The following is a 22393-nucleotide window of genomic DNA, read 5'->3' on the forward strand; positions in this document are numbered from 1 at the left end:
TTCGAATGGTCACTACATGAATGGTTGTAAGTCAAGGACTACCTTAGTACTTTATGGAATCAGCATGAGCCTTTGCCTCATTGTTCATGATGGGTCATTTTTTGGATGCCCTTCTGGCTATTGATCTCCTCAAGCAGTAGAAGGCAGAATGAATCGCGACATCCAAATCTCCATTTTTATAGACAAGGTTAGTACTCCAGAACCCATAACTGGTCTCCTTGGGAAGCCAAAGACCTCTGGTCCAAGAGGACCATTTGAAGAAACGCGAGATGTTCTCAGATCTCCAGAGCTTTAGAAGCTAGCCTTCCAAGGCAACAATCACCTGCGCTTCCCCACTTTTGACCCAATGCATCCCAACAGTTACCCACACCACCAGCCTGTTGGCCATTAGAAGTTCCATCTTGCTGGTTTTTGGCAGGTTCATGACCTAATCCCCTACCCTAATCCCCCACCCACCCACCCCAAAAAAACTGGCCAACGGTTGGGCTGAATCCATAAAGTTGAGTCACCAAATCCACCAAGTGGCGGCTCGCAACGCAGAGGAACGGTGTCTCCCCCCACCCCTTCTGATCTTCTGCCAATCCACTTCTGGACCTCAGTTGGAGAGGAAGTCGATGGACGCCCGCACGGTCTTGGAGGTCCAGACGTCCATGGCGGCCACCTTGATCTCCGTATCGCCAAACTGCATGCTGGCTCTTATCTCCCGCCGGCTCTTCTTGGGCGAGCTGGGTTCGTCCAGTTCCTCCAGCTCTAGGCTGATGGTGCCACACTTCCTCACCCCCGGATCGGTGATGTAGACCGCGTCATCCGTGGTGCAACAGTAGATGTTGATGATGATCTTGCGTTGACCCACCCGGGCTGGGCAGTAGCTCCTCTGCACCACTTCGCCCAAGGCCACCGACTGGTCCACCGAGACAAACTTCTCAAAGATGTCGGTGCACCAGTTCTTCCCTTCTTTGACCAACAATTTTTCCTTGGGGTGCTTCCCTTCCACAAACTTGTTCAGGACCCCAACGCCGTAGGTCAGGGGTGAGCGCCTCACCCGGACGATGGTGGGGTCCAGGCCGAAGAGCACGGCTCCTTTCAGGATGGTCAGCCCCACGTCTTGAGGGATGATGACTCGGCAGGAGCTGCTGAAGGCGGATTGGATGGCGTGCTGCAAAATGGCCGACTCGGCAAATCCACCCACCAGGAAGAAGAACTTGATGTCTTTCACTTCGGGCTTCTTCATGAGGTCGTCTGACGGAAGAAGAAGAGGTTGGAAAGGGAAGGACGTGAGAAGAAGGTGGCCTTTGTCCAACCAAGGCACGAAGCTGGACATTTGACCGAGTTGAGAGGCTGAGAGAGGTACAAAGGATCTGTTTCTTCATAATTTAGCTCATGACCTCCACCCTTGAGTAGGAAGAAAGGCTGCATGGATTGGGGATGTCTAGTCTAATGAAGAGAACAGGACCAAGTCCTCACGAGCTTCGTCCTACAGCTAAAATGATGGTGGTCAGTGCATACTTCGCATCCCATCCCAGGAGATCTGTCTCTGGAGAGTTTCAGTCACCCAGGTTGTCCCAAAGGTGCTTTTCCAAGAGGCCACTGGACTTTCTGAAGACGTTTCACTTCTCATCCCAGAAGCTTCTTCAGTTCAACCCTAACCCTGAGCTGAAGAAGCTTCTTGGATGAGAAGCGAAACGTCTTCCAAGAAAAACCAGAAAGTCCAGTGGCCACTTGAAAAACCACCTTTGGGATCCCAGGAGATCCAAAATTATTTCGGGTGCCCCATTTTTCAAACCCCTTGAACCTTCTGGTGATGGGCATCCTTGGCCCTTGGAGGACCTCTTGAGCTTCCCCCCTTTGCAACCCCCAGCCCTGCCAATCTGAGGAAACGGGGGGCTCCCTCTGCCTCTGCTGAGACGCCCAGCCCCTGGCCTTGGCCCAGCTGGCATCTGGACCTCTGGGAAGGCAAGGGGAGGCCTGGAGGACTCACTCACCAATGTGCTTGATGATCTGGCTGACGGTGGGCTGGAAGAGCTCGTTCATGGCCTCGGGAGACATGCGCAGCATCCCTTGAGAAGACCACTTCACCAGGTGCATGCTAGGAAGACAAGGGGGGGGGAGAGAGAGAGGGCTGAGAAGGGAAGGGTCTCTTCTTTTAGCACAAAATATCCCAGATTGAGGGAAGCTGCAGCTAAGACGGAGGGGAAGATAGTGGTGAGGACCTTGAACCCGTCAGTGGCCTAGCAATCTGGGGGTTCAAAGTTACCTCCCCACACTCACTCAGTCATATATACACACACAGACACACTCACAAACACACACATGCCGACTAGTGAGTTCTAATGTTTCTTCTCTGCTACAATTCTGTAGGTCTCTCTCTCTCTCTCTCTCTCTCTCTCTCTCTCTCTATCATCCATCCATCCACCCATCTATCCTCTCTCTCCCTCTCTATCATATCTGTCTCTGTCCATCCATCCATCCATCATCTATCCTCTGTCTCTATCATATGTCTATCATCCATCCATCCATCCATCCATCCTCTATCCCCTCTCTCCCTCCCTCATATCTGTCTCTGTCCATCCATCCATCCATCCATCCATCCATCCATCAATCATCTATCCTCTCTATCTATCATGTCTATCATCCATCCATCCATCCATCCATCCATCCATCCACCCATCCTCTATCCCCTCCTTCCCTCCCTCATATCTGTCTATCATCATCCATCCATCTTTCATCTATCATCTGTCCTCTATCTCTATCATATGTCTATCATCCATCCATCCATCCATCCTCTATCCCCTCTCTCCCTCCCTCATATCTGTCTCTGTCCATCCATCCATCCATCCATCCATCCATCCATCCATCATCTATCCTCTCTATCTATCATATGTCTATCATCCATCCATCCATCCATCCATCCATCCATCCATCCATCCTCTATCCCCACTCTCTCCCTCCCTCATATCTGTCTCTGTCCATCCATCCATCCATCCATCCATCCATCCATCCATCCATCATCTCTCCTCTCTATCTATCATATGTCTATCATCCATCCATCCATCCATCCTCTATCCCCACTCTCTCCCTCTCTATCATATCTGTCTGTCCATCCAGCCAGCCAGGCAGCCATCATCTATCATCTATCTCTCTATCTATCATGTCTATCATCCATCCATCATCTATCCCTTTTCTCTCTCTCTCTCTCTCTGTATATCTATCATCCATCCATCATCCATCCATTGACTTTCATCTCTCTCTCATCCATGTCTCTCTCCCCCTCCCTCTCTCTCTCTTCCTCCCTCCCTCCCCCTCCCCCTCCAGCCCTAGGCCCCGTTCTCCCCAACTTCCCACCTGCTGCGCTTGAGGGCCGTCTCCACGTTCTGTCCTCGGTGCTTGCGGTAGAAGTCGATGAAGGAGAAGGGCAGGGAGATGTTGAGAGGGTTGGCCCGGTGGGGGGCGGCCGTCCGCTTCCGGGCCTCGAAGGCGATGGTCAGGTCCACCCAGGCCGCCGGGCGCTTGGCCTTGAAGGTGGCGATGAAGTCTTCGCCAAATATCTGGCAGAGCAGCTTCTCAAAGGCCAGGTCCACCCCGACAGCCCCGTAGGGACCTCCTGGAGCAGAAGGACGGCAGATCCGGTCAAGAGCCAGGAGATTCTGGGTACCTTCTGGGTCCCAAAAGAGGAGCCTGGAAGGTTCTTCTCTGACAACTAAAAGGGGCTCCTCAGAAAAGGGGCTCCCAGGTTCCCCCTGATTTGGGGCCATCATGGACAAAGTCAAATCTCCTGTATCCCATTTGTCCCAGAAGGAACCAACCTCTCCAGAACCCTAACAGCAGAGAACAACCCATTGAGTTTGTTCTTTTAGCTTTTTCTTTTCTTTTGAATGCATGTATTCGTTATTTTTAATTCTTATTTTTAATTTTTGTCGGAGTTTATCTCAAGCGTGTTTAAACTCAATGACTGATGACTGAGTTCCAAACATGCTCAGAATAAACATATGTCCACCATCTGACAAAAATTAAAAACCAAAATAAAGGACAGATAAAGCAAAATAAAAGACAGCTAAAGCCCAAGACTGCCATCTGCTGGAACGATCTGCCGTGAAGAAAGGTCAAAAGAATTGAGTCCATCTTCAGTGAGAATCAGCTAGGAGCCCTCACTTAACTAGATTTAAAAATAGTTAAATCATGATCGCTTAACTAGGTTTAAAAATAGTCCTTTGAGGGAGGCTGAACGCCTCACTTTTTGAACAATGTAAAGAAAAGATTTAATTTTTTTCCCACGATTTTTTTCCAAGGGGTCATTTCACTTGTAGCCACTAGATGGAGCTCTAGGATAAATACAGCGACCGGTTTCTGCAGGAAAAGAGGAATTTAAAAACTTTTTCCTACCTAAAGGGACAGAAGAAACAGCTTTATCCCTAACCCCCCCCCTTCCCTTCTCCTCCTTTTGTAATTTCCTTACAACTTGCAAAATCACGCTGGTTGCATGCATTTCAATCTGCCGGCCACACCAAAAAGTGTATGTTTTACTCTATTGCCAGTTTTTGCACATTAAAGTCTTAATTCTCCAACTCTGAAGACTCCAAGTCCTATAATCCCCTGCATATCTCAGATGATGGGGCTGGGGGCCAATCTCTCTCAAAAGCTCCGGGTTCAGCCAAGCTGATCAAAACACTGAAAGCTAACACAACACTTGGAAGATCCCAAAAGTACTTTTTTCAGGATGCAACTGGACTTTCTTGTTTTTTCTTTAAAGACGTTTTGCTTCTCATCCAAGAAGCTTCTTCAGCTTCTGACAAGTGTGGGAATATGAATGGATTTCCCCCCCCCCCAAAAAAAATTGCAGACTACAGAAACCATTTGCACCACTCAGGTGGCCCAGAGGACACAGACAAACCTCCAAGTGGCCTCAACGACCCTCTCAAAGGATGCAAATGACCAGCTGTCTGCAAGGAATATCAATCCTTCCGTTCCCCACCATCCGGTCAGAGCTGAAGAAGCTTCTTGGATGAGAAGCAAAACCTCTTCAAAAGAAAAAAACCAGAAAGTCCAGTTGCCTCCTGAAAAACCACCTTTGGAACGACTGTCACCTGGATGACAGAGAATCTCTACAGATTTTTAACCCTTAGAATAGTTGACACCATAACAATCTGGAGGGGATGAGAGACAAGGACAGGGAAGATACGATAGGGAAAAGACAGCACAAAATTTAATTGAAATTTTCCCTCAGGAGAAATCCACCCTTCCATGCCTCCTATAAGAAGTAATTACGCACCCACCCACCCCTCAGAGAATGAAATATTTTGTGGAATATCAAAAGCGGCAGAATATTATATTTCCCCAAAAGGAGAAATGGAGAAGCATGCTCTTAAAGGCAGAAAGCAGCCCCAGGTTCCTGCACAGTAAACCAGCTCCCAGCAGATGCCTGAAGTGTTTAGAGATGAACATTTTGTGCCCATTAAGAAAGACTGGGTTAATCTATTCACAAACAAAACACCTTCCGCTCCAGGTGATGGGATGAAGAATTTGCATTGCCCCACCCAAATTCCAAGAACAGGACGTGATCATTTAGAACGTAATGGGGTTAACTCACCACCACTGAAATGGCAAAAGACACAAAAGCCCCTTCATTGTACAATCCTCAGAACAGTTCAAATGTCAAAGTCACAGAAACCTATCAAGCTCCATCCACTCATTCAACCAATTTGTCAGCTGTCCCAGAACTACATGCCGTTGTCGGTTCTGCACATCGATAAGCAGAGTCCTCCTTTCCATGCGGCCTCCGTTTTATTTCCAGAGCCTTTCTCCTGGCTTGGAACCAGACCGGATTTTTCTCCCAGCACCCCCAAGAGCCCCCTTCCCACCAGCCTCACCCGATGCCTTATACAGCTCTTTCAGGGTGCCCTGGGGCTGTTCGATCTGATGGACCGTCAGATCCACGGTCCCTCCTCCGCAATCGGCCACGATGTAGCGGTCCCCTAGCCGGCAAAGAAAAGACAGGTAAGGCTTTGCTTGTTGAAGATATGCCAAAATGCCACCCAGGTGCCCACCTGAAATTTTTGGGGAATAGGTGCAATGAGCCGGAAGAGGAAACAAGACCCCCCCCATCATGTTGACATGATGTCACGCCCGGTCATTGTTCAGAAACCAACAGGCAGGAGATCAAATCAAGGCCAGATGTATAACCAAGGGCTAAACTGATTCTGTGTTGTTCCAATGTTTGAGGGGCTGCCCCAAAGAAGAGGGGGTCTACCTGTTCTCCAAAGCACCAGAAGGCAGAACAAGAAGCAAAGGATGGAAACCAATCAAGGAGAGAAGCAATCTAGAACTAAGGAGAAATTTCCTGACAGTGAGGACAATTAACCAGTAGAATAGTAATTGTGAGAGCTCCATCACTGGAGGTCTTTTAAGAATTGTCTGGAATGGGATGGGGTTTTCTGCTTGAGCAGGGGGTTGGACTAGAGGACCTCCAAGGTCCCTTCCAACTCTGTTACTCTGTTATTACACTGACCCTTCTCCTCCTCCCTTCCTCTTCCGGCCTCTTGCTGATGCCACCTTCTCTACCCAGCCTCTTCTGTGCCAACTATCTGGCTTTCAAGCAACTGGGCCAGTCAGAAGGGTTGGGACTCCCATGCCCAGCCTTCCCAGCCAGCCAGCCTTCCCCAGAGACCCCTACCTGTCTGCATTTCCGACCAGAGTTCGCCCACCCCAGATTCGATCAGGAAAGTCCGGCTGTGCCTGGACCGACGGAGCTGTTCTCGAGCTGCGGGAAGAGAGTGAGGGCAGAGGGTGGGATGAGATCCCCGGCAATGGGCGAACAGCAATAAAGAAACTCTGAGCAATGCATGGTGTCATTCTTGCTTCCTTACAACCAAGCTCAGAGACCACCCCACAATACTCCTCCTCTTCCCTGCAAACCCCACACTCACTGATAATGTTACCTAGTTGGGTAATTAAAGGTCTGCAAGAAAACTACAATTGCAAAGAGCACCAAAGATTATTATTATTTCTCCTCCTCCTTCTCCTTCTCCTTCTCCTTCTCCTTCTCCTTCTCCTTCTCCTTCTCCTTCTCCTCCTTGCAAACCCCACACTCTTCCATAACTGATAATGTTACATAGTTGGGTAATTAAATGTCTGCAAGAAAACCACCCAGCTCAAAGAGAACCAGGGATTCCTCCTCCTCCTCCTCCTCCTCCTCCTCCTCCTCCTCCTCCTCCTCCTCCTCCTCCTCCTCCCCTGCACTCTGCAAACCCCACTCCCTCTTAGCACTGATGATGTTAGCTAGTTGGGTCATGAAACGTCTGCAAGAAAACAACCCGGCTCAGAGAGCACCAGGGACCCCCTCGTTTCAACCCCCGAGCTACAGAGATTCTCCTTGGTGGATCTTGCTACTCTGCCTTGGCCGTTCTGCTTGGTGGGGCCTGCTCTCACCTACCCTGCCTGAAGCTGGAGTCAATGGGCAGGTCCGAAGCCGGGCCGTTCGCCTGGGGTCTGTAGCTGAGGTCGATCAGCTGGTTGAGGCGGAGTTTTCGGCAGTAGATGGAGGCTGCCTCCGGCTCCAGAGCAATCAGCAGCTGCTCGGGGTTCTCCGAAGACACCAGCCCTGCCTGAAAGGAAGAACTGTTGAAGGGGGGGGGCTCCTTTCATTAGCCAGAAGGGACCCCCTTGCAGACCACACATCTGGAGGGCGCCAGGTTGGAGAAAGCCCAAGGTGAGTCCCAACTTCTGCTCTGGAGAAATATTGGCCACCTGCCCTCGAGGAGAGAGCCCTGCAGGAGAACATCTCAAGAAGTTCAGGAATCCCCTGGGATAAAAGAGGGCAAGGCTGGCTGGGGAATGCTGGGAGCTGAAGTCCACGGGCCTTCAAGTTGCTAAAGCGCTGAGCTAAGGAATTCTACTTTTCTTCCACCATTCTTCTCTCTGCCCTGGAATCTTTCCCCCAAGCCCTTTGCTCCCACACTCTTTTAACTTCAGGGCTTCCTGAAGGAATCATGGGAAGGGAGCAGAAACAGACCCAACCGAGCAGGTAGTTGGCATGATAAGATCCCGGCCAACTCGTCAAGAGAGCTGTTGGGGGCTTTTGACAAGTGTGAGTCTCCTTGTGGAGTTCTCCCCACCCCTTTCTGGAAAGGAAGGGGGGCAAAGGGTAGAGTTCCACCTGGGCTGAGACTTTGCCATTTTGCAGACAGCGAGACGGGTGGCATGAAAGGAAAGAAAGAGAGAGAGGGAGGGAGGATAGGAAGGAAGAAAGGAAGGAAGGAAGGAGAAAAAGGAAGATAGATGACAGATTATACACACACACACAACACACACACACACGGGGGATAGGATAGATAGACAGACAGACAGGTAGAGACAGAAAGAGAGAGAGAAAAAGAAAGAAGGAAAAGAAGGAAAGAAAGAGAAAGAGAAAGAAAGAAAGATGAGAGAGAGAGGATAGACAGACAGGTAGAGACAGAGATATAGACAGAAAGAAAGAAGGAAAGAAAAAGAAAGAAAAGAAAAAGATGGAAAAAAGAAAGAGAAAGAAAGATAGATGAGAGAGAGAGAGAGAGGATAGACAGACAGGTAGAGACAGAGAGATAGACAGAAAAAAAGAAGAAAAAGAAAGAAAAGAAAAATATGGAAAGAAAGAAAGAAAGAAAGAAAGAAAGAAAGAAAGAAAGAAAGAAAGAAAGAAAGAAAGAAAGAAAGAAAGAACCAGCACTCACCAAATAGGCAGCTTCCCTCATGAACTGTTTAGCCGGCTGTTTCCAAATGGCGGGCACCGTGATGACCCACCGGATGGCATCTGCCACAGGCGAGGCCGGGCACTGGTCCTTCAGCTCCTGCCAAAGAGGGGGGGGTGTGGGGGGGTCACAGGGGCTCCTGGCTGCACATCAGGGCCAGGAGGAAATCTATCACGTCACATATGCTGCCTGGGGATTCTGGGAGTTGAAGTCCACAAGTCTTAAAGCAGCCAAGGTTGGAGACCCCAATTAACAATAAAGAAATTATTTCAACCTACTCACACAGTTGTTCTCGCTCTCCCTCACCTACCTTCCTTCCTTCCTTCCGTTTCATCCTTCCTTCTTTCCTTTCATCCTTCCTTCCTCCCTCCCTTCCTTTTCCTCCTTCCTCCCTTCCTTTCCTTCCTTCCTTCCCTTCTTCCTTCCTTCTTCCCTCCCTCCCTTACTTTTCCTCCTCCCTTCCTTCCCTTCTTCCTTCCTTCTTCCCTCCCTCCCTCCCTTCCTTTTCCTCCTTCGTCCCTTCCTTTTCCTCCTTCCTTCCTTCCTTCCTTTTCCTCCTTCCTTCCTTTCTTCCTTCCTTTTATCCTTCCTTTCATCCTTGATTCCTTTTTATCCTTCCTTGTCCTCCTCCCTCCCTTTCTTTTTCTCCTCCCTCCCTGCCTGGCAAGGAAGGCGCCCCCTCCCGCCCCCTCCTCTCACCCGCAGGGCCTGCTGCTTGAAGAAGCGGAGGGCGTGAGCGAAGACCTCCAGCGCCTGCACCTTCTTCCCGTTCACGGCCGCCAGTTCCGTCTTGAGGCTCAGATCCTGGGGGAAAGAGAGCCGTCCGCCTGAGGCCTGTGTCCGGGAGCCCCGGGAAGAAACCAGGCAGGGAGGGACCCTTTACAGGTAGTCCTCGACTTACGACCACCATTCCGCCCGACATTTCTGTTGCTAAGCGAGGCAGTTGCGAAGTGAGTTGTGCCCCGTTTTATGACGTTGCTCGCCATGAAAAGGAAGTTGTGGAGTTAGGGACACTTAGGTCGTTAAAGTGAATCTGGTTTCCCCACTGACTTTGCTTGTCAGGAGTTCGCAAGAAGGGATCACGTGACCCCGGGACGCTGCGACCGTCATAAATGTGAGTCATTTATTGCCAAGTATTTGAATTTTGATCATGTGACCACAGGAACGCTGCAACGGTCGTAAGTGTGAACAATGGTCCTACGTCACTTTTTTCAGTGTCACCACGCTGAACGGTCGCTAAACGGAACCGTTGTAAGTCGAAGACTCCTTGCAATTGCTGTTTTTGCAAAACCGTCATAAAATGCTGTTATGTGATTTCCGGGGAGTGGGGGAGGGGAACCATGAAAATTTAAGGCCCTAAGTAGCCCCCAGCTTTGATCCTCTCATCTGCCAACTTATCATTTTGGGCCCCACTGGTTGGACTACACCTCCCATGAGCCCTGTGAGCCGGAATGAGGGGAGTTCTAGTTTCCCGCACCCAAGGAGACCCCAGGAGGATGTCTTCCCATACCGGTTCTCAGCTAGGGAGGTTCAATCAATCAATCCAAAAAGAGCTGGAAGGGAGGGACCTTGGAGGTCCTCTAGTCCAACCCCCTACTCAAGCAAGGGACCCTCTACCATTCCAGACAAATGGCTCTCCAGGCTCTTCTTAAAAACCTCCAGTGATGGAGCACCCGCAACTTCTGGTGGCAAGGAGTTCCACTGGTTAATTGTCCTCCCTGTTAGGAATTTTCTCCTTAATTCCAAGTTGCTTCTCTCCTTGATTAGCTTCCATCCGTTGCTTCTTGTCCTGCCTTCAGGGGCTTTGGAGACTAGCTTCACTCCCTCTTCTTTGGGGCAGCCCCTCAAATACTGGAAGGCTGCTATCATGTCACCGGAGGCCTGGTTTTCTGATAGTTTTAACCCGTTCCGTGCTAGACAGAATAATGGAAGAGAGGGACCTGGGAGGTCATCTAGTCCAACCCCCTGCTCAGGCAGAAGACCCTGTACCATTTCAGACAAAATCCAGTCTCTTCTTAAAAACCTCCATCGATAAAGCACCTACAACTTCTGGTGGCAAGCTGTTCCACTGGTTAATTGTATAGCTTCTCCTACTTGAGCAGGGGGCTGGACTAGAGGACCTCCAAGGTCCCTTCCAGCTCATTCTATTCTAATTGTCCTCACTGTCAGGAAATCCCTCCTTCGTTCTAGGTTGCTTCTCTCCTTGACGAGTTTCCATCGTTTCTTGTCCTGCCTTCAGGTGCTTTGGAGAATAGGTGGACCCCCCCCCCCTCCCCTCTTTTGGAGGACTGCTCCCATGTCCTCCCCCCCCCACCCCAGTCCTTCTTTTCTCTAGACTAGGCAACCCCACTTCCTGCGACCTTCAAATGTTTCAGTCTGGAGGATCCTGGGATCTACTCACGCTGGAACTGTGGATCTTCATTTTGAACTTTTCAAAGTAGAGCCACTCGCGGGCCTCCTCGGGATCCAGATCGTGGTAATAGTCCCTGGCCGTGTAGCCAAAGCTGTGGAAGCTGCCTTCCGGCGTCAAGAGAAGGCTGGTCGGGGTCTTCTGGTGGGCCACTCCAGGATCTCCTCCTTCCCATTTCCTGCCGGGGAAAATCCAAAGTGGAATTAATTCTCCGACCCCCGGACAGGAAGGCCCCGGACGTCCATGGGATGGGCTGCCCTGTTCTGCAGTGGGAAACCATCTGTCTGAATTTTGCAGTGAGCTGAAGTTTGTCTGGTACCCAAAGAAATTTTGCCGGAAGGAATTTCACCGTTTAAAACCAGACCCGTAGCTGTGTCGGGACATTCCTTCTCTGGCAATTCCTCTGGCATGGATACAGCACTCGACAAGCCACTTCTCATAGGATCATAGACCTTGGTGGCGCAGCAGACTAAAGTGCTGTTAAGTAGCACCAGCTGCCTGCAATTACTGTGAGTTCAAATCTCCCCAGGCTCAAGGTTGACTCAGCCTTCCATCCTTCCGAGGTAGGTAAAATGAGGACCCAGATTGTGGGGGCAATAAGCTGACTTTGTATAAATATACAAAAGTATGAAAGCTATTGCTTAATGCTTTGTAAGCTGCCCTGAGTCTCCGGAGAAGGGCGGCATATAAATCGAACCAATGAATAGACGTTTCATGACCCTTGATAATATCATCAGTGCTAGAAGTTGGAGGGGGAGGAGGGTGGAAGGAGGAGGACTGTGAGGTGTCTGGTGCTTTGGGAAGGAGCTGTGCCCATCCCAAAGCTTGGAGGAAGATTGCAAGGAGTCTCCCCTGACTAATCTCGGAAGGAAAAGGCTGATCTAATAGAGGAGAATATTTAGAGCTCAGGATTGAAATGAGGGTCCTTGGGGCTCTCTGAGCTTGGTAGTTTTCTTGCAGACGTTTCACGACCCAGCTAGGTAATCTCATCAGTGCACTGATGGCTAATGAAAGGCCTGCAAGCTCCGAGAGCCCCAAGGACCCTCATTTCAACCCTGAGCTCCAAATCTTCTCCTCCATGAGATCAGCCTTCTCCTTCCTTGCAATCTCCCGCCAGGCTTTGGGAGGGGAAAACAGCTCCTTCTGGCCACGGGGGTCCACCAGGGCAGGAAGAGCCCCACCTTTTGGGGATGGAAGCCCATGAAATCCAGAATGAAAAGAGAGAACACTCCCACTGCCACGCCCTTCTTTAGAACACAGAACAGAGATCAAGAGGGATGGGAGGGGCCTTGGAGGTCTTCTAGTCCAACCCCCTGCTCAGGCAGGAGACCCTCTACCATTCCAGACAATTGGCTGCCCAGTCTCTTCTTGAAAGCCTCCAGGGATGGAGCCCCCACAACTTCTGGAGGCAAGTAGTTCCACCGGTTAATAGTTCTGTCCAGAAATTTCTCCTTATTTCCAAGTCAGAGTTTTTTTTTTTATTTATTTATTTATATGCCGCCCTTCTCCGGAGACTCAGGGCGGCTTACAGTGCGTTAAGCAATAGCCTTCATCCTTTTTGTATATTTATACAAAGTCCGCTTATTGCCCCCACAATCTGGGTCCTCAATTTACCTACCTTAGAAAGGATGGAAGGCTGAGTCAACCTTGAGCCTTGGCGAGATTCGAACTTACTTTAATTGCAGACAGCTGGTCTTAATAACCAGCTTAATAACAGGGTGCCTTAGACCGCTGTACTACCAAGTTCCCTCTGATGTTTCTTATCCTTCCCTCTGGTGCTATTTTTTCCCCCCCTATAAGATCATCTTAGCCTTTTTATGTTCACAAAAGCTTTGTCAGACATTACAGACCATGAAGATCCAATTATGCCGATTCATTGCTAAAAGCCTCTGCCCAGGAATCTCCTCGAGGCTGCTCGGAATTAGAGAAAGGTCCACAGAATTCAAGGGACTTAATTCCCTTTTAGCTACCTAAGGATTCTAGACAAAACTGTCCTCCAGAAATAATCTAAAACCCATACTCCGAAATCCCAAGGAGGCAGGGAGATGGTGATACTGGTGCTGGGTGCAACCTCTTGCAAACACCTGGACAGGTGAGTTCCCTTCCTTGGCACAGTCCTTCCGCCTGAAGAGAGGCTCATGAAAAACAAATATCCTCTGTTCATTCATGCGTGGAATATCCAGAGACATTTGCCAAGGATTGGGGAGGAGATCTGAAGAATAAATGTGTCTCTGTGTTTTGTGTGTGAGAGAGACGGAGGGAGGAGGGAAAGAGGGAGAGAGAGAGAGAGAGAGAGAAAGAAACAGAGAGAAACAGAGAGTGAGAAAGAGGGACAGAGAGAGAAAAAGAGTGAGAAAGAGATACAGAATGAAAGAGGCAAAGAGAAAGAGAAGAAAGAGAAAATAGAGAAAGAGAAAGAGAAAAGAGAGAGAGAAAGAGAGAGACAGAAAGAGGGAAAAGAGAAAGAAAAAGAAAGAGAGAAAAAGAAAGAGGCAAAGAGAAAGAGAGAAAAGAGAGAAAAGAGAGAAAAAGAGAGAGAAAAGAAGAGACAGATAGCGAGAGAGAAAGCAAGAAAGAGAAACAGAGAGAAAGAAAGAGAGAGAAAAAGAGAAAGAGGGAAAGAGGGAAAAAGGGAAGAGAGAGCGAAAGAGTGAAAGAAAGAGAGAAAAGAAAAGAGACAGAGAAAAAGAGAGAAAAAGAAAGAGAAACAGAGAGAGAGAGAGAGAGAGAGAGAAAGAGGAGAAAAGAGCGAAAGAGAGAGATTTAGATCCAGCATTCAATCCCAGAGGGTACCTCATCATGTGGAGGGTCTCGGGATCACTGACGAAGCTGAAGGCGTAGCCGCTGGAAGTGGTCCCGAAGTCGATGGCCACCACCACCCCAAAAGGAGCTGCCTCTCGCCTCCGGATGTCATTCCTCTGCAAAACACACACGCCAGGATGCTGGAGGACCCACATGCTCCAATCTGGGCTCCAGAACACTAACCTTTGCCCCTTTAAGATTTGTGGACTTCAATTCCCAGAATTCTCCAGCCAGCACCACCTATCACCTATGGGGGGGGGGTGTTGATCAGATGGGGGGGGGGAAAAGCTTCTGCTTACCGGTGACTGAGATGGGGTGAGGGGCGCGATGCTGCAGCTGTCGCTGTGGAGCCCAGGAGAACCCGGTGGAGACGGGGTCCGGGACCGCTCCCCATTTGTCCCTGGAGAAGAAGAGAAGGAAAGATGGATGCTTAAAAACAGCCCTTCCCGTAGGAGTGTTGGAAGGAAAATCCATCTGGTTCAGTTCCAAGCTGGGAGAAAAGACGCTGGAAACAACATGGAAGCTGGAGGCTGATTGGAAAGAAGGTCCATTTATTGGTGAACAGAACCACCAAAAGCATGTAGTTCTGGGGCAGCTGACAAAATGGTTGAATGAGTGGATGGATCTTTATAAGTTTTGGTGACTTTCAAATTTGACATGTTCTGGGTGATGCAATGAAGGGGCTTATGTTCTTATATATATATATAATAAAATTAATTTTATTAATTTTCTATTGTTTACATTTGTTAGTGCTTAATAAGCATCATGTTATCTGGATACTTAATTTGCTTAACAATACAGAATACATACTTAATCTCTACCTCTTTTTTCCAACCACTGGTAGAATAAGTTCCATGTTTGATAATATTCCGTGTCTTCTTTCTGTTTACTCTTTAATCAATGTGAGTCTGTCCATTTCTGCACAATCCAGTATCTTCCTAATTATCCTTTCGTCTCGCGGTGTTTCTTCATTTTTCCAATATTTGGGCCTTGTGTTGTGAAAAGGGTGTCAGGCAATTCCTATGGTGGCTAATGGCTTTCATCCTGTGTTGGATCTTGGGTGAGGGGCTGCTTGTTCTAATCCTACCCCTCTGCCTTTGTTAGCTGTCAAACTTGGCTGCAAGGAGTTTGGAAAGATCCTGCCTTGAGCGGGCTTCAATTAATTCATCCTCAGCTTTAGTCCAAAACAAATTCTTCGGCCTTATCACCAACCTTTGATGTCTTTGGCAACCTGCCAAAGGCAAAAACCCCACAAAGTTCAAGAGACGCTGACAAGGAGCACTGGAATCAATATTGCTTTTCTACAAAGGCTCTTTTAAGCCTTATGGGAGGGGCCAATCATCTTCTGGCCTTACTCCTGAGTCGTCCTTTTTGCTTCAGCTGCTCTTGCCTTCTGGCAGCTCTTCTCATACGTGCACGAGGAACAGGCTCCTCCTGTTCCTCAGCCTCTCTGCTGTCAGCCTCTGGAGGCCCCGGAGTACACACGTCGCTCCCAGATGGCCCTGGCCCCATCTCTGCCTCCGACGCAGAGCCCTCGTCTGGGCCTTCCCCTGACTCCACAGCTGGCCCTTATTTTTATTGAAAAGTTTTATAAGAAATACAAACATTTTCTCCCCCCCTCACCCCCCTTCCCCTCCTTCCCCCCCACCCCCCTCCCCTAGACTTCCCAGAACAGGCACAGGGTATAGCATTCACGAACATAAAGCTAAAATATGCTAACAAATTATTGCATTCATATTCTCCCTAAATCTTTAACTCCTTATAACTCAAAAACTATAAACATAGACTACTTAAAAATATTTCATTCATAAGCTATCTGAATCTTCTTGTTCGGATACTTTTTTTGTATATAGTCAATCCATCTTCTCCATTCTGATATGTATCTTTCATTCGAATGATCTTTAAGATATGATGAAATTTTTGCCATCTCTGCCAGATGCACAACCCTCGTGATTTTTTTAACAGTAACAGAGTTTGAAGGGACCTTGGAGGTCATCTAGTCCAATCCCCTGCTCCCGCAGGAGACCTGTACTAGGGATTCGAACCGCCGAACTGCCGACCTTTCTGTTCGACAAGCTCAGTGTCTTAACCACTGAGCCACCTAGTCGGGCTCCAGGGTCTTTGTGGCTGGCTCTGGATCTTTCTTCTCCCCGTAGAACAAAGTCCAAGGAGGAAAATGGTGAACAAAGGAGATTAATCTTCATGAAAATGTCAACCATTGCAGGCGGCGTTTTCCTCCGAATCTGGAATTAAGACATTTGGGGAGGATGCCTTTCCCCCCCCACAACCGTTTTTGGGGGTGTGGTGCTCAGACCCCTCTCAGTAACCTGAGACCGATTGCTGGGAAAACCCAAGCATGAAAACCAGGACGGCTGGCAACACCAGAGGAAGGAAGGATTGGAGAAGTAGGGAAGGAGAAAAACGTTTCTTTTCTTGGATGGTCCCCATGAAGGTCTTCCCCCTTCCTTAAATCCGTTCCCTCGACCCCCAGGAGGGCTCCTCCTAGAGCCTCCATTTCTTTGAGGGCCGCATCAGAGTTGGGAGAGCCTTGAGTTTGAGACACCTTCAAAGAATGGAATGGAATGTAGAAAATAATAATCAAATCAAATGGAATAGAAATGGAATTGAATGGAACAGGACAGGACAGGACAGGATAGAACAGAACTGGACTGGAATGGAATGGAATGGAATGGAATGGAATGGAATGGAATGGAATGGAATGGAATGGAAAGGAAAGGAAAGGAAAGAGTGGTGGGATCCTGCCTGTTTAACAACCGATTCAGTGATCGCGTGTTTCGTGGTCGCAGTTTTAACAAAACTAACCTTCCACGTTACTTCTGGGGAGTAACACAACTGAGGCGCGGCAATCCGCTCGGCCGCGCTAATCAGCTGAGAGGATAAAGGTAAGTAAAGCTCAGGAGTGGGCAGGTGGGCCCACCTGATCGTCGGAGCGGACCAGTCCATACTGGCTGAATCGTACCCCTGAATGGGACCAAACAGGACAGGACAGAACAAAACAGAACTGGAATGGAATGGAACAGACAGGACAGGACAGTTTTATTTGGCCAAGTGTGATTAGACATACAAGGAATTTATCTCTGGTATAGAAGAGAGAGAGAGAGAGAGAGAGAGAGAGAGAGAGAGAGAGAGAGAGAGAGAGAGAGAGACCCTCCCCCCCCTCAAAGCAACCGGTCGTAAACTGAGAACTCCCTGCAACCAATTTTATTTTTTACTTGGAATAAAATTGGCTGCGTCTGCATCTTTTGCCCCCGCAGCCTAACGCAGCTCCCCTCGGATCGGAGCAAATGCATCCATCCATTCCAACCCTTGAAAACTTGGAGGGACGTCCGGTGTGACTGACAACCCAAATAAGAGCGGGCAGGATTTATTGCCAGGGAGCATTAAATACAGGAAGCCTGATCTCGCCCACGCTGGGGGCAGGGGTGGGGGGTGGGGAGATGGCTGACGGAGGCACCTCGGAGGCTCTGCTTCCCCCCACACATGGTTCCCATTAACCAGTCAAGCTAATTGCTTCCCTCCCCTCCGAAGGCTCCATCTCCACCCCGAGCAGCAGGGACGTTTCCTGGCTGAGAGACAGGATCCAGACGTAGTTCAGGAGCGGCGGTGAGGCCCATTCTCAGGTTATCAGCCAACCCGTCAAGGCCTGGGGACCCTGGGAGGAGACCCAGGACGGAGGTGGGGAGTCCCAGCGATGGTGACTTTGCTGGGCTCACCATACAAGCACATTGAGACATGTATCAATACATGATAGCGCTAAACCACTTCTCTGAAATGGTCTAAGGCAGTGTTTCTCAACCTTGGTAGCTTGAAGATGGGTGGACTTCAACTCCCAGAATCCCCCAGCCAGCAGCGCTGGCTGGGGGATTCTGGGAGTTGAAGTCCACCCATCTTCAAGCTTCCAAGGTTGAGAAACACTGGTCTAAGGTCTCCTGTTTGAGCAGAGGGTTGGAGTAGAAGACCTTCAAGGTCCCTTCCAGCTCTATTCTGATTGATTGATTGATTGATTGATTGATTGATTGATTGATTGAAGCAGATCCAAAATCTGGAGAGACCTGATCCTCAAGTTATCCCAAGGAATCCCCTCTAAGCATCAGAGGTGGGGCCATCCATCTTGGCCAGCCTTACTAAAACAAACCAAGATCATCTCTACTTGCCAACTATTTTTGGGGAGGCAGCCCCGAAGGTGTGCTCTGCAGAACTGTGGCATGCAAGGCCAAGAACGGGCCCCTCCCCCAATAAACTAACATCAGGAGTAAAACCTCAAACCAGTTGAAACGGACTCTTCCCTGGCCTAGGAATTTTGGGAACGGTAGTCCCCATCTGGCAACGATTGGTGAAGGAGACCCTTGAATCAGCACTCCAAGCTGAGTGGTCGGGGTGATGGGGTGGGGTGGGCAGAGGAGGGGAGGGAAGGGCTGCCGCTAACAGTTTGCCGATCCTGGTTTAGCAACTGGCAGAGAAACACCAGCTTTTGGAGAAGATCCCTTTCTGGGAAGAGACAGGCTGGCCTGGAAGACCTGTAGAAGAATCATCTGGGAAGATGATTCACAGCTCTTGGCCGTGCATCTCCAATCCAACAGTCAGGTTGGATGGCCTGTTGAGGATGGGGTGTTTGTTCTGAAGGCCCAGCAGTGAACCAGAGGACTACAGGTGGCTGGAGACTCCAGAGTGGAGCAGGATGGCCTCAGGGCCACCTCAAGTTGGGCTTTGATAAGACTATACTTGGAATACCTCATCCAGTTTTGGTCCCCACACTATAAAACAGCTGTTGAGACGCTAGAAAGAGTGCAGAGAAGAGCAACCAAGAGGATGAGGGGACTGGAGGCTAAAACATTCGACGAACGGTTGCATGAACTGGGCATGTCTAGTTTAATGAGAAGAAGGACCAGGGGAGACATGATAGCCGTCTTCCAATAGCAATAGACTTACAAATACCACATCACAGTACTTTCCAGCCCTCTCTAAGCGGTTTACAGAGTCAGCCTCTTGTCCCCAACAATCTGGGTCCTCATTTGACCCACCTCGGAAGGACGGAATGCTGAGTCAATCTTGAGCCGGTCGGGATCGAACTACTGGCAGACTGCAGAATTAGCCTGCAATGCTGCATTCTAACCGAGGGGGGTGAAATCCAGCAGGTTCTGACAGGGTCTGGAGAACCAGTAGTGGAAATTTGGAGTAGTTTGGAGAACCAGCAAATACCACCTCCGGCTGGCCCCAGAGTGGGGTGGGAATGGAGATTTTGCAGTATCCATCCCCTGCCACGCCCACAGAACCGGTAGGGAAAAATTTGGACTTCATCACTGATTCTAACCACTGCACCACCAGGACTCTTAATACTTGAAGGGCTGCCCCAGAGGGGAGGAAGGGGGCCAAGCTATTTTCCAAGGCACCTGAAGGCCAGACAAGGAATCATGGATGGACAAGGAGAGATTCAACCTGGAAATAAGGAGAAATTTCCTGACAGTGAGAACAATCAACCCATGGAACAGAAGTTGCCTTCGGAAGTTATGGGAGCTTCATCTCTGGAGGCTTTCAAGAAGAGATTGGGCTGCCATCTGTTAGGAATGGTGCCAGGTCTCCTGCTTGGGCGTGGGGGGGGTTGGACTAGATGACCTCCAAGGTCCCTTCCAACTCTGTTATTCTGTATCTGTATCAGCAGCAGTGAGGGCTTGGTTGGGTTGAGCCTCAGCCAACAAGGAAGACAACCACACCCAAGCTGTGAGTAGACAATAGCACTCCAGGCTGGGTCAGTCATGTCTGGGTGACGGCTTCAGCCCTTCCTGTCCCGAAGAAGCTGGAAAAGCTCAACGGGCCCTGCAGGAGTTCTGGAGGAGTTGGCTGCAAGGCCAGCCAGACGAGGCGGAAGAACAAGAGGAGGGAAGAAAACTCCAGGCTGGGTTGGAACAATTGTCTGGCAGGGGCCACCTGAGCATTCAGCCTTGGGAAGAGTCGGTAGCTTTCTCCCTGTCTATGAGACGGGAAGGATGGAGGGAAGGATGAAGGGGTGGGGGATGGATGGAGGGATGGATGGAGGGATGGAGAGATGGATATTGGATGGAGGGATGCATGATGGATGGATAGATGGATGGATGGAACTGTTCTGATGGGCTTCCTTACAAATTAAACAGCACAAACTTAGTCCCAGCAAACTTCATTTATTTATACAACTGTAAATTACTTTCATTTACAGTCCCTAAGGCCTGATCAACAGTCTTTCAGAGGAAGGTTATCAACACCCACCTATCTCACGTGGAACGCTGCCAAAGAGCTAATTTCCAGACGCAGGGCAAGGCCAAACTTGGCACAGAGTCACAAACAGAAGTTTCAAATCTTGAATCAGCCAGATGAACTAATTGCTTCCTGCAAAAGCTCACGTCCCGTTCGCTTCTCTTTTATGTCTTATGGGAGGGGCCAATCACCTCCAAGCCTTACTCCCAAGTGGACCCTGTTTCCTTAATTGTTCCTGTCTCCTAGCAGCTCTGCGCATGAGCACTCTGGGAACAGGCTCCCGCTGTTCTTCTACCTCGCTGCTGTCAGACTCCAGAGACTCCGGAGGAAGCAAAGAACTACCAGATGGCCACTGCCCCCCTCTCTGCCTCTGACTCAGAGCCATCGTCCGAGCCTTCCCCAGACTCCAGGACTGGCCCACGTTCCTCCCCAACCTCCTCTCTGTCCGAATCTGCTGCCAGCTCTGCTGGTCGCTGGCGGGCCACAACAGGATAGCAATAGCAATAGACTTATATTTCTTTACAGAAATACTTCTTTATACTTCTTTACGGTGCTTTTACAGCCCTCTCTAAGCAGTGTACAGAGTCAGCCTCTTGCCCCCAACAATCTGGGTCCTCATTTTACCCACCTCAGAAGAAGGCTGAGTCAACCTTGAGCCGGTGAGATTTGAACTGCCGAACTGCAGCTAGCAGTGGATGATGGATGGTTGCTGACTGGCTGGCTGGCTGCCTGGAAGGATGGATGGTGGAGGAAGGGAAGGAGGGAAGGAGAGAGAGATGACAGATGGTGGCTAGATGGAGGGATGGATGGAGGGATCATGGATGGATGGAGAGAGAGAGAGAGAGAGACAGAGACAGAGATGTGGATGAATGAAGAGATGATAGATAGATAGATAGATAGATAGATAGATAGATAGATAGATAGATAGATGGATGGATGGATGGATGGATGGATGGATGGATGGATGGATCCCTCTGATCTTCCAAGAGACCTTCACTCTTTGTAGGGTGTTGGCCATCATCTGGAAGAGGCAGGCCTTTTTTGGAGCACAGCTGAAGATCCATTGTTGCAGAATTTGGCCTCTTCTGCACTTTCCTGCGACAATCTTGGTGGCCAGAGCAGCATCCCAACTCCCTTCCCAGGAAGCCCCCAACCCTGAGTCCAGTATTCTCTGAGAGACCCTCACCATGTGCCCCCTCCAGGATCAAAGCTGGGACACTGCGTGTTTCCTTACCGATTTTGAGCGTGTGGATGGTGGGAACCGCAAGGGTTGACATCTTCACATCACTCTCGTGCCTAAAAAACAGAGAGAACATCTCAATCGGGATAGAGCTGGAAGGGACCTTGGAGGTCTTCTAGTCCAACCCCCTGCTCAGGCAGGAGACCCTATTCCCACTTCAGACAAGTGGCTGCCCAGTCTCTTCTTAAAATCCTTCAGTGATGAATCACCCACAACTTCTGGTGGCAGGTTGTTCCACTGGTTAATTGTCCCCACTGTCAGGAAGTTTGTTAAGTGAGTTTTGCCCGGTTTTACGACCTTTTTTGCCACAGTTGTTAAGTGAGTCACCGCAGTTGCTAAGTTACATGGTTGTTAAGTGAATCTGGATTCCCACCTTGACTTTGCTTGTCAGGAGACAAAAAGGGGAATCACATGACCCCCAATATGGCTGGGGAATTCTGGGAGTTGAAGTCCAGGAATCTTTTGAGGAAAAACACTGATTTAAATCCCTGGGGAGTTTTGCTTTTATTATTTTTTTTAAAAAAGTTTTTTTATTTTGAATACATTAAGACACAAACACACATTGATATACATATCACTTTTTCCTACAGCTATTTCAAAGTGATCCTTTCTTGCTATTTACATCTATTTACACATAATTTAACTTTGTCTTATCCAACCATTATTTTCCAACTTTATTTCGTCTATATTGTACCTTGATCTTCAACAGAGAGGGGGATTTTTGCTTTTAAAGGGGAACGAAAGGTTTGCTGCTTTGGTTTCTTATAAAATAACCAAGAAAAATATCCTAAAAATGGATTGACACCGACGACGTGACTGCACGTGTGAAACGAAGCCAGATATTTAAACGCAACTTTCTATATTTCTGCTGCAACCTGATCGATCAGCTGCTTCCCTGCTATTTTAATCTCTGCAGGTGTCATTTTAATTTTTTTGCCCCCCTCTGCTTTGATATCTGTTTTTAGCTGTTTC

At 49.1% G+C, this 22393-nt stretch overlaps 1 protein-coding gene across 1 annotated transcript; it reads right to left on the minus strand.

Moving 5' to 3' along the window:
• Positions 1–484: 484 nt before the first annotated feature.
• Positions 485–21458, minus strand: HSPA12B (heat shock protein family A (Hsp70) member 12B). Its single transcript, XM_070948566.1, has 12 exons — positions 21416–21458; positions 14232–14332; positions 13924–14048; positions 11122–11308; positions 9420–9524; positions 8703–8819; positions 7427–7598; positions 6668–6754; positions 5865–5969; positions 3343–3601; positions 1983–2086; positions 485–1239 (listed from the first exon to the last, which is right to left on the minus strand). Exons 1-12 carry the CDS (start codon positions 21456–21458, stop codon positions 596–598), a joined length of 2049 nt encoding a protein of 682 aa, XP_070804667.1. The 3' UTR covers positions 485–595.
• Between the last annotated feature and the right edge of the window lie 935 nt (positions 21459–22393).

Source organism: Pituophis catenifer, unplaced genomic scaffold (assembly GCF_029215685.1).
Source record: "Pituophis catenifer annectens isolate HBS135680 unplaced genomic scaffold, rPitCat1.0.hap2 SCAF_8, whole genome shotgun sequence".
NCBI lineage: Eukaryota > Metazoa > Chordata > Lepidosauria > Squamata > Colubridae > Pituophis > Pituophis catenifer.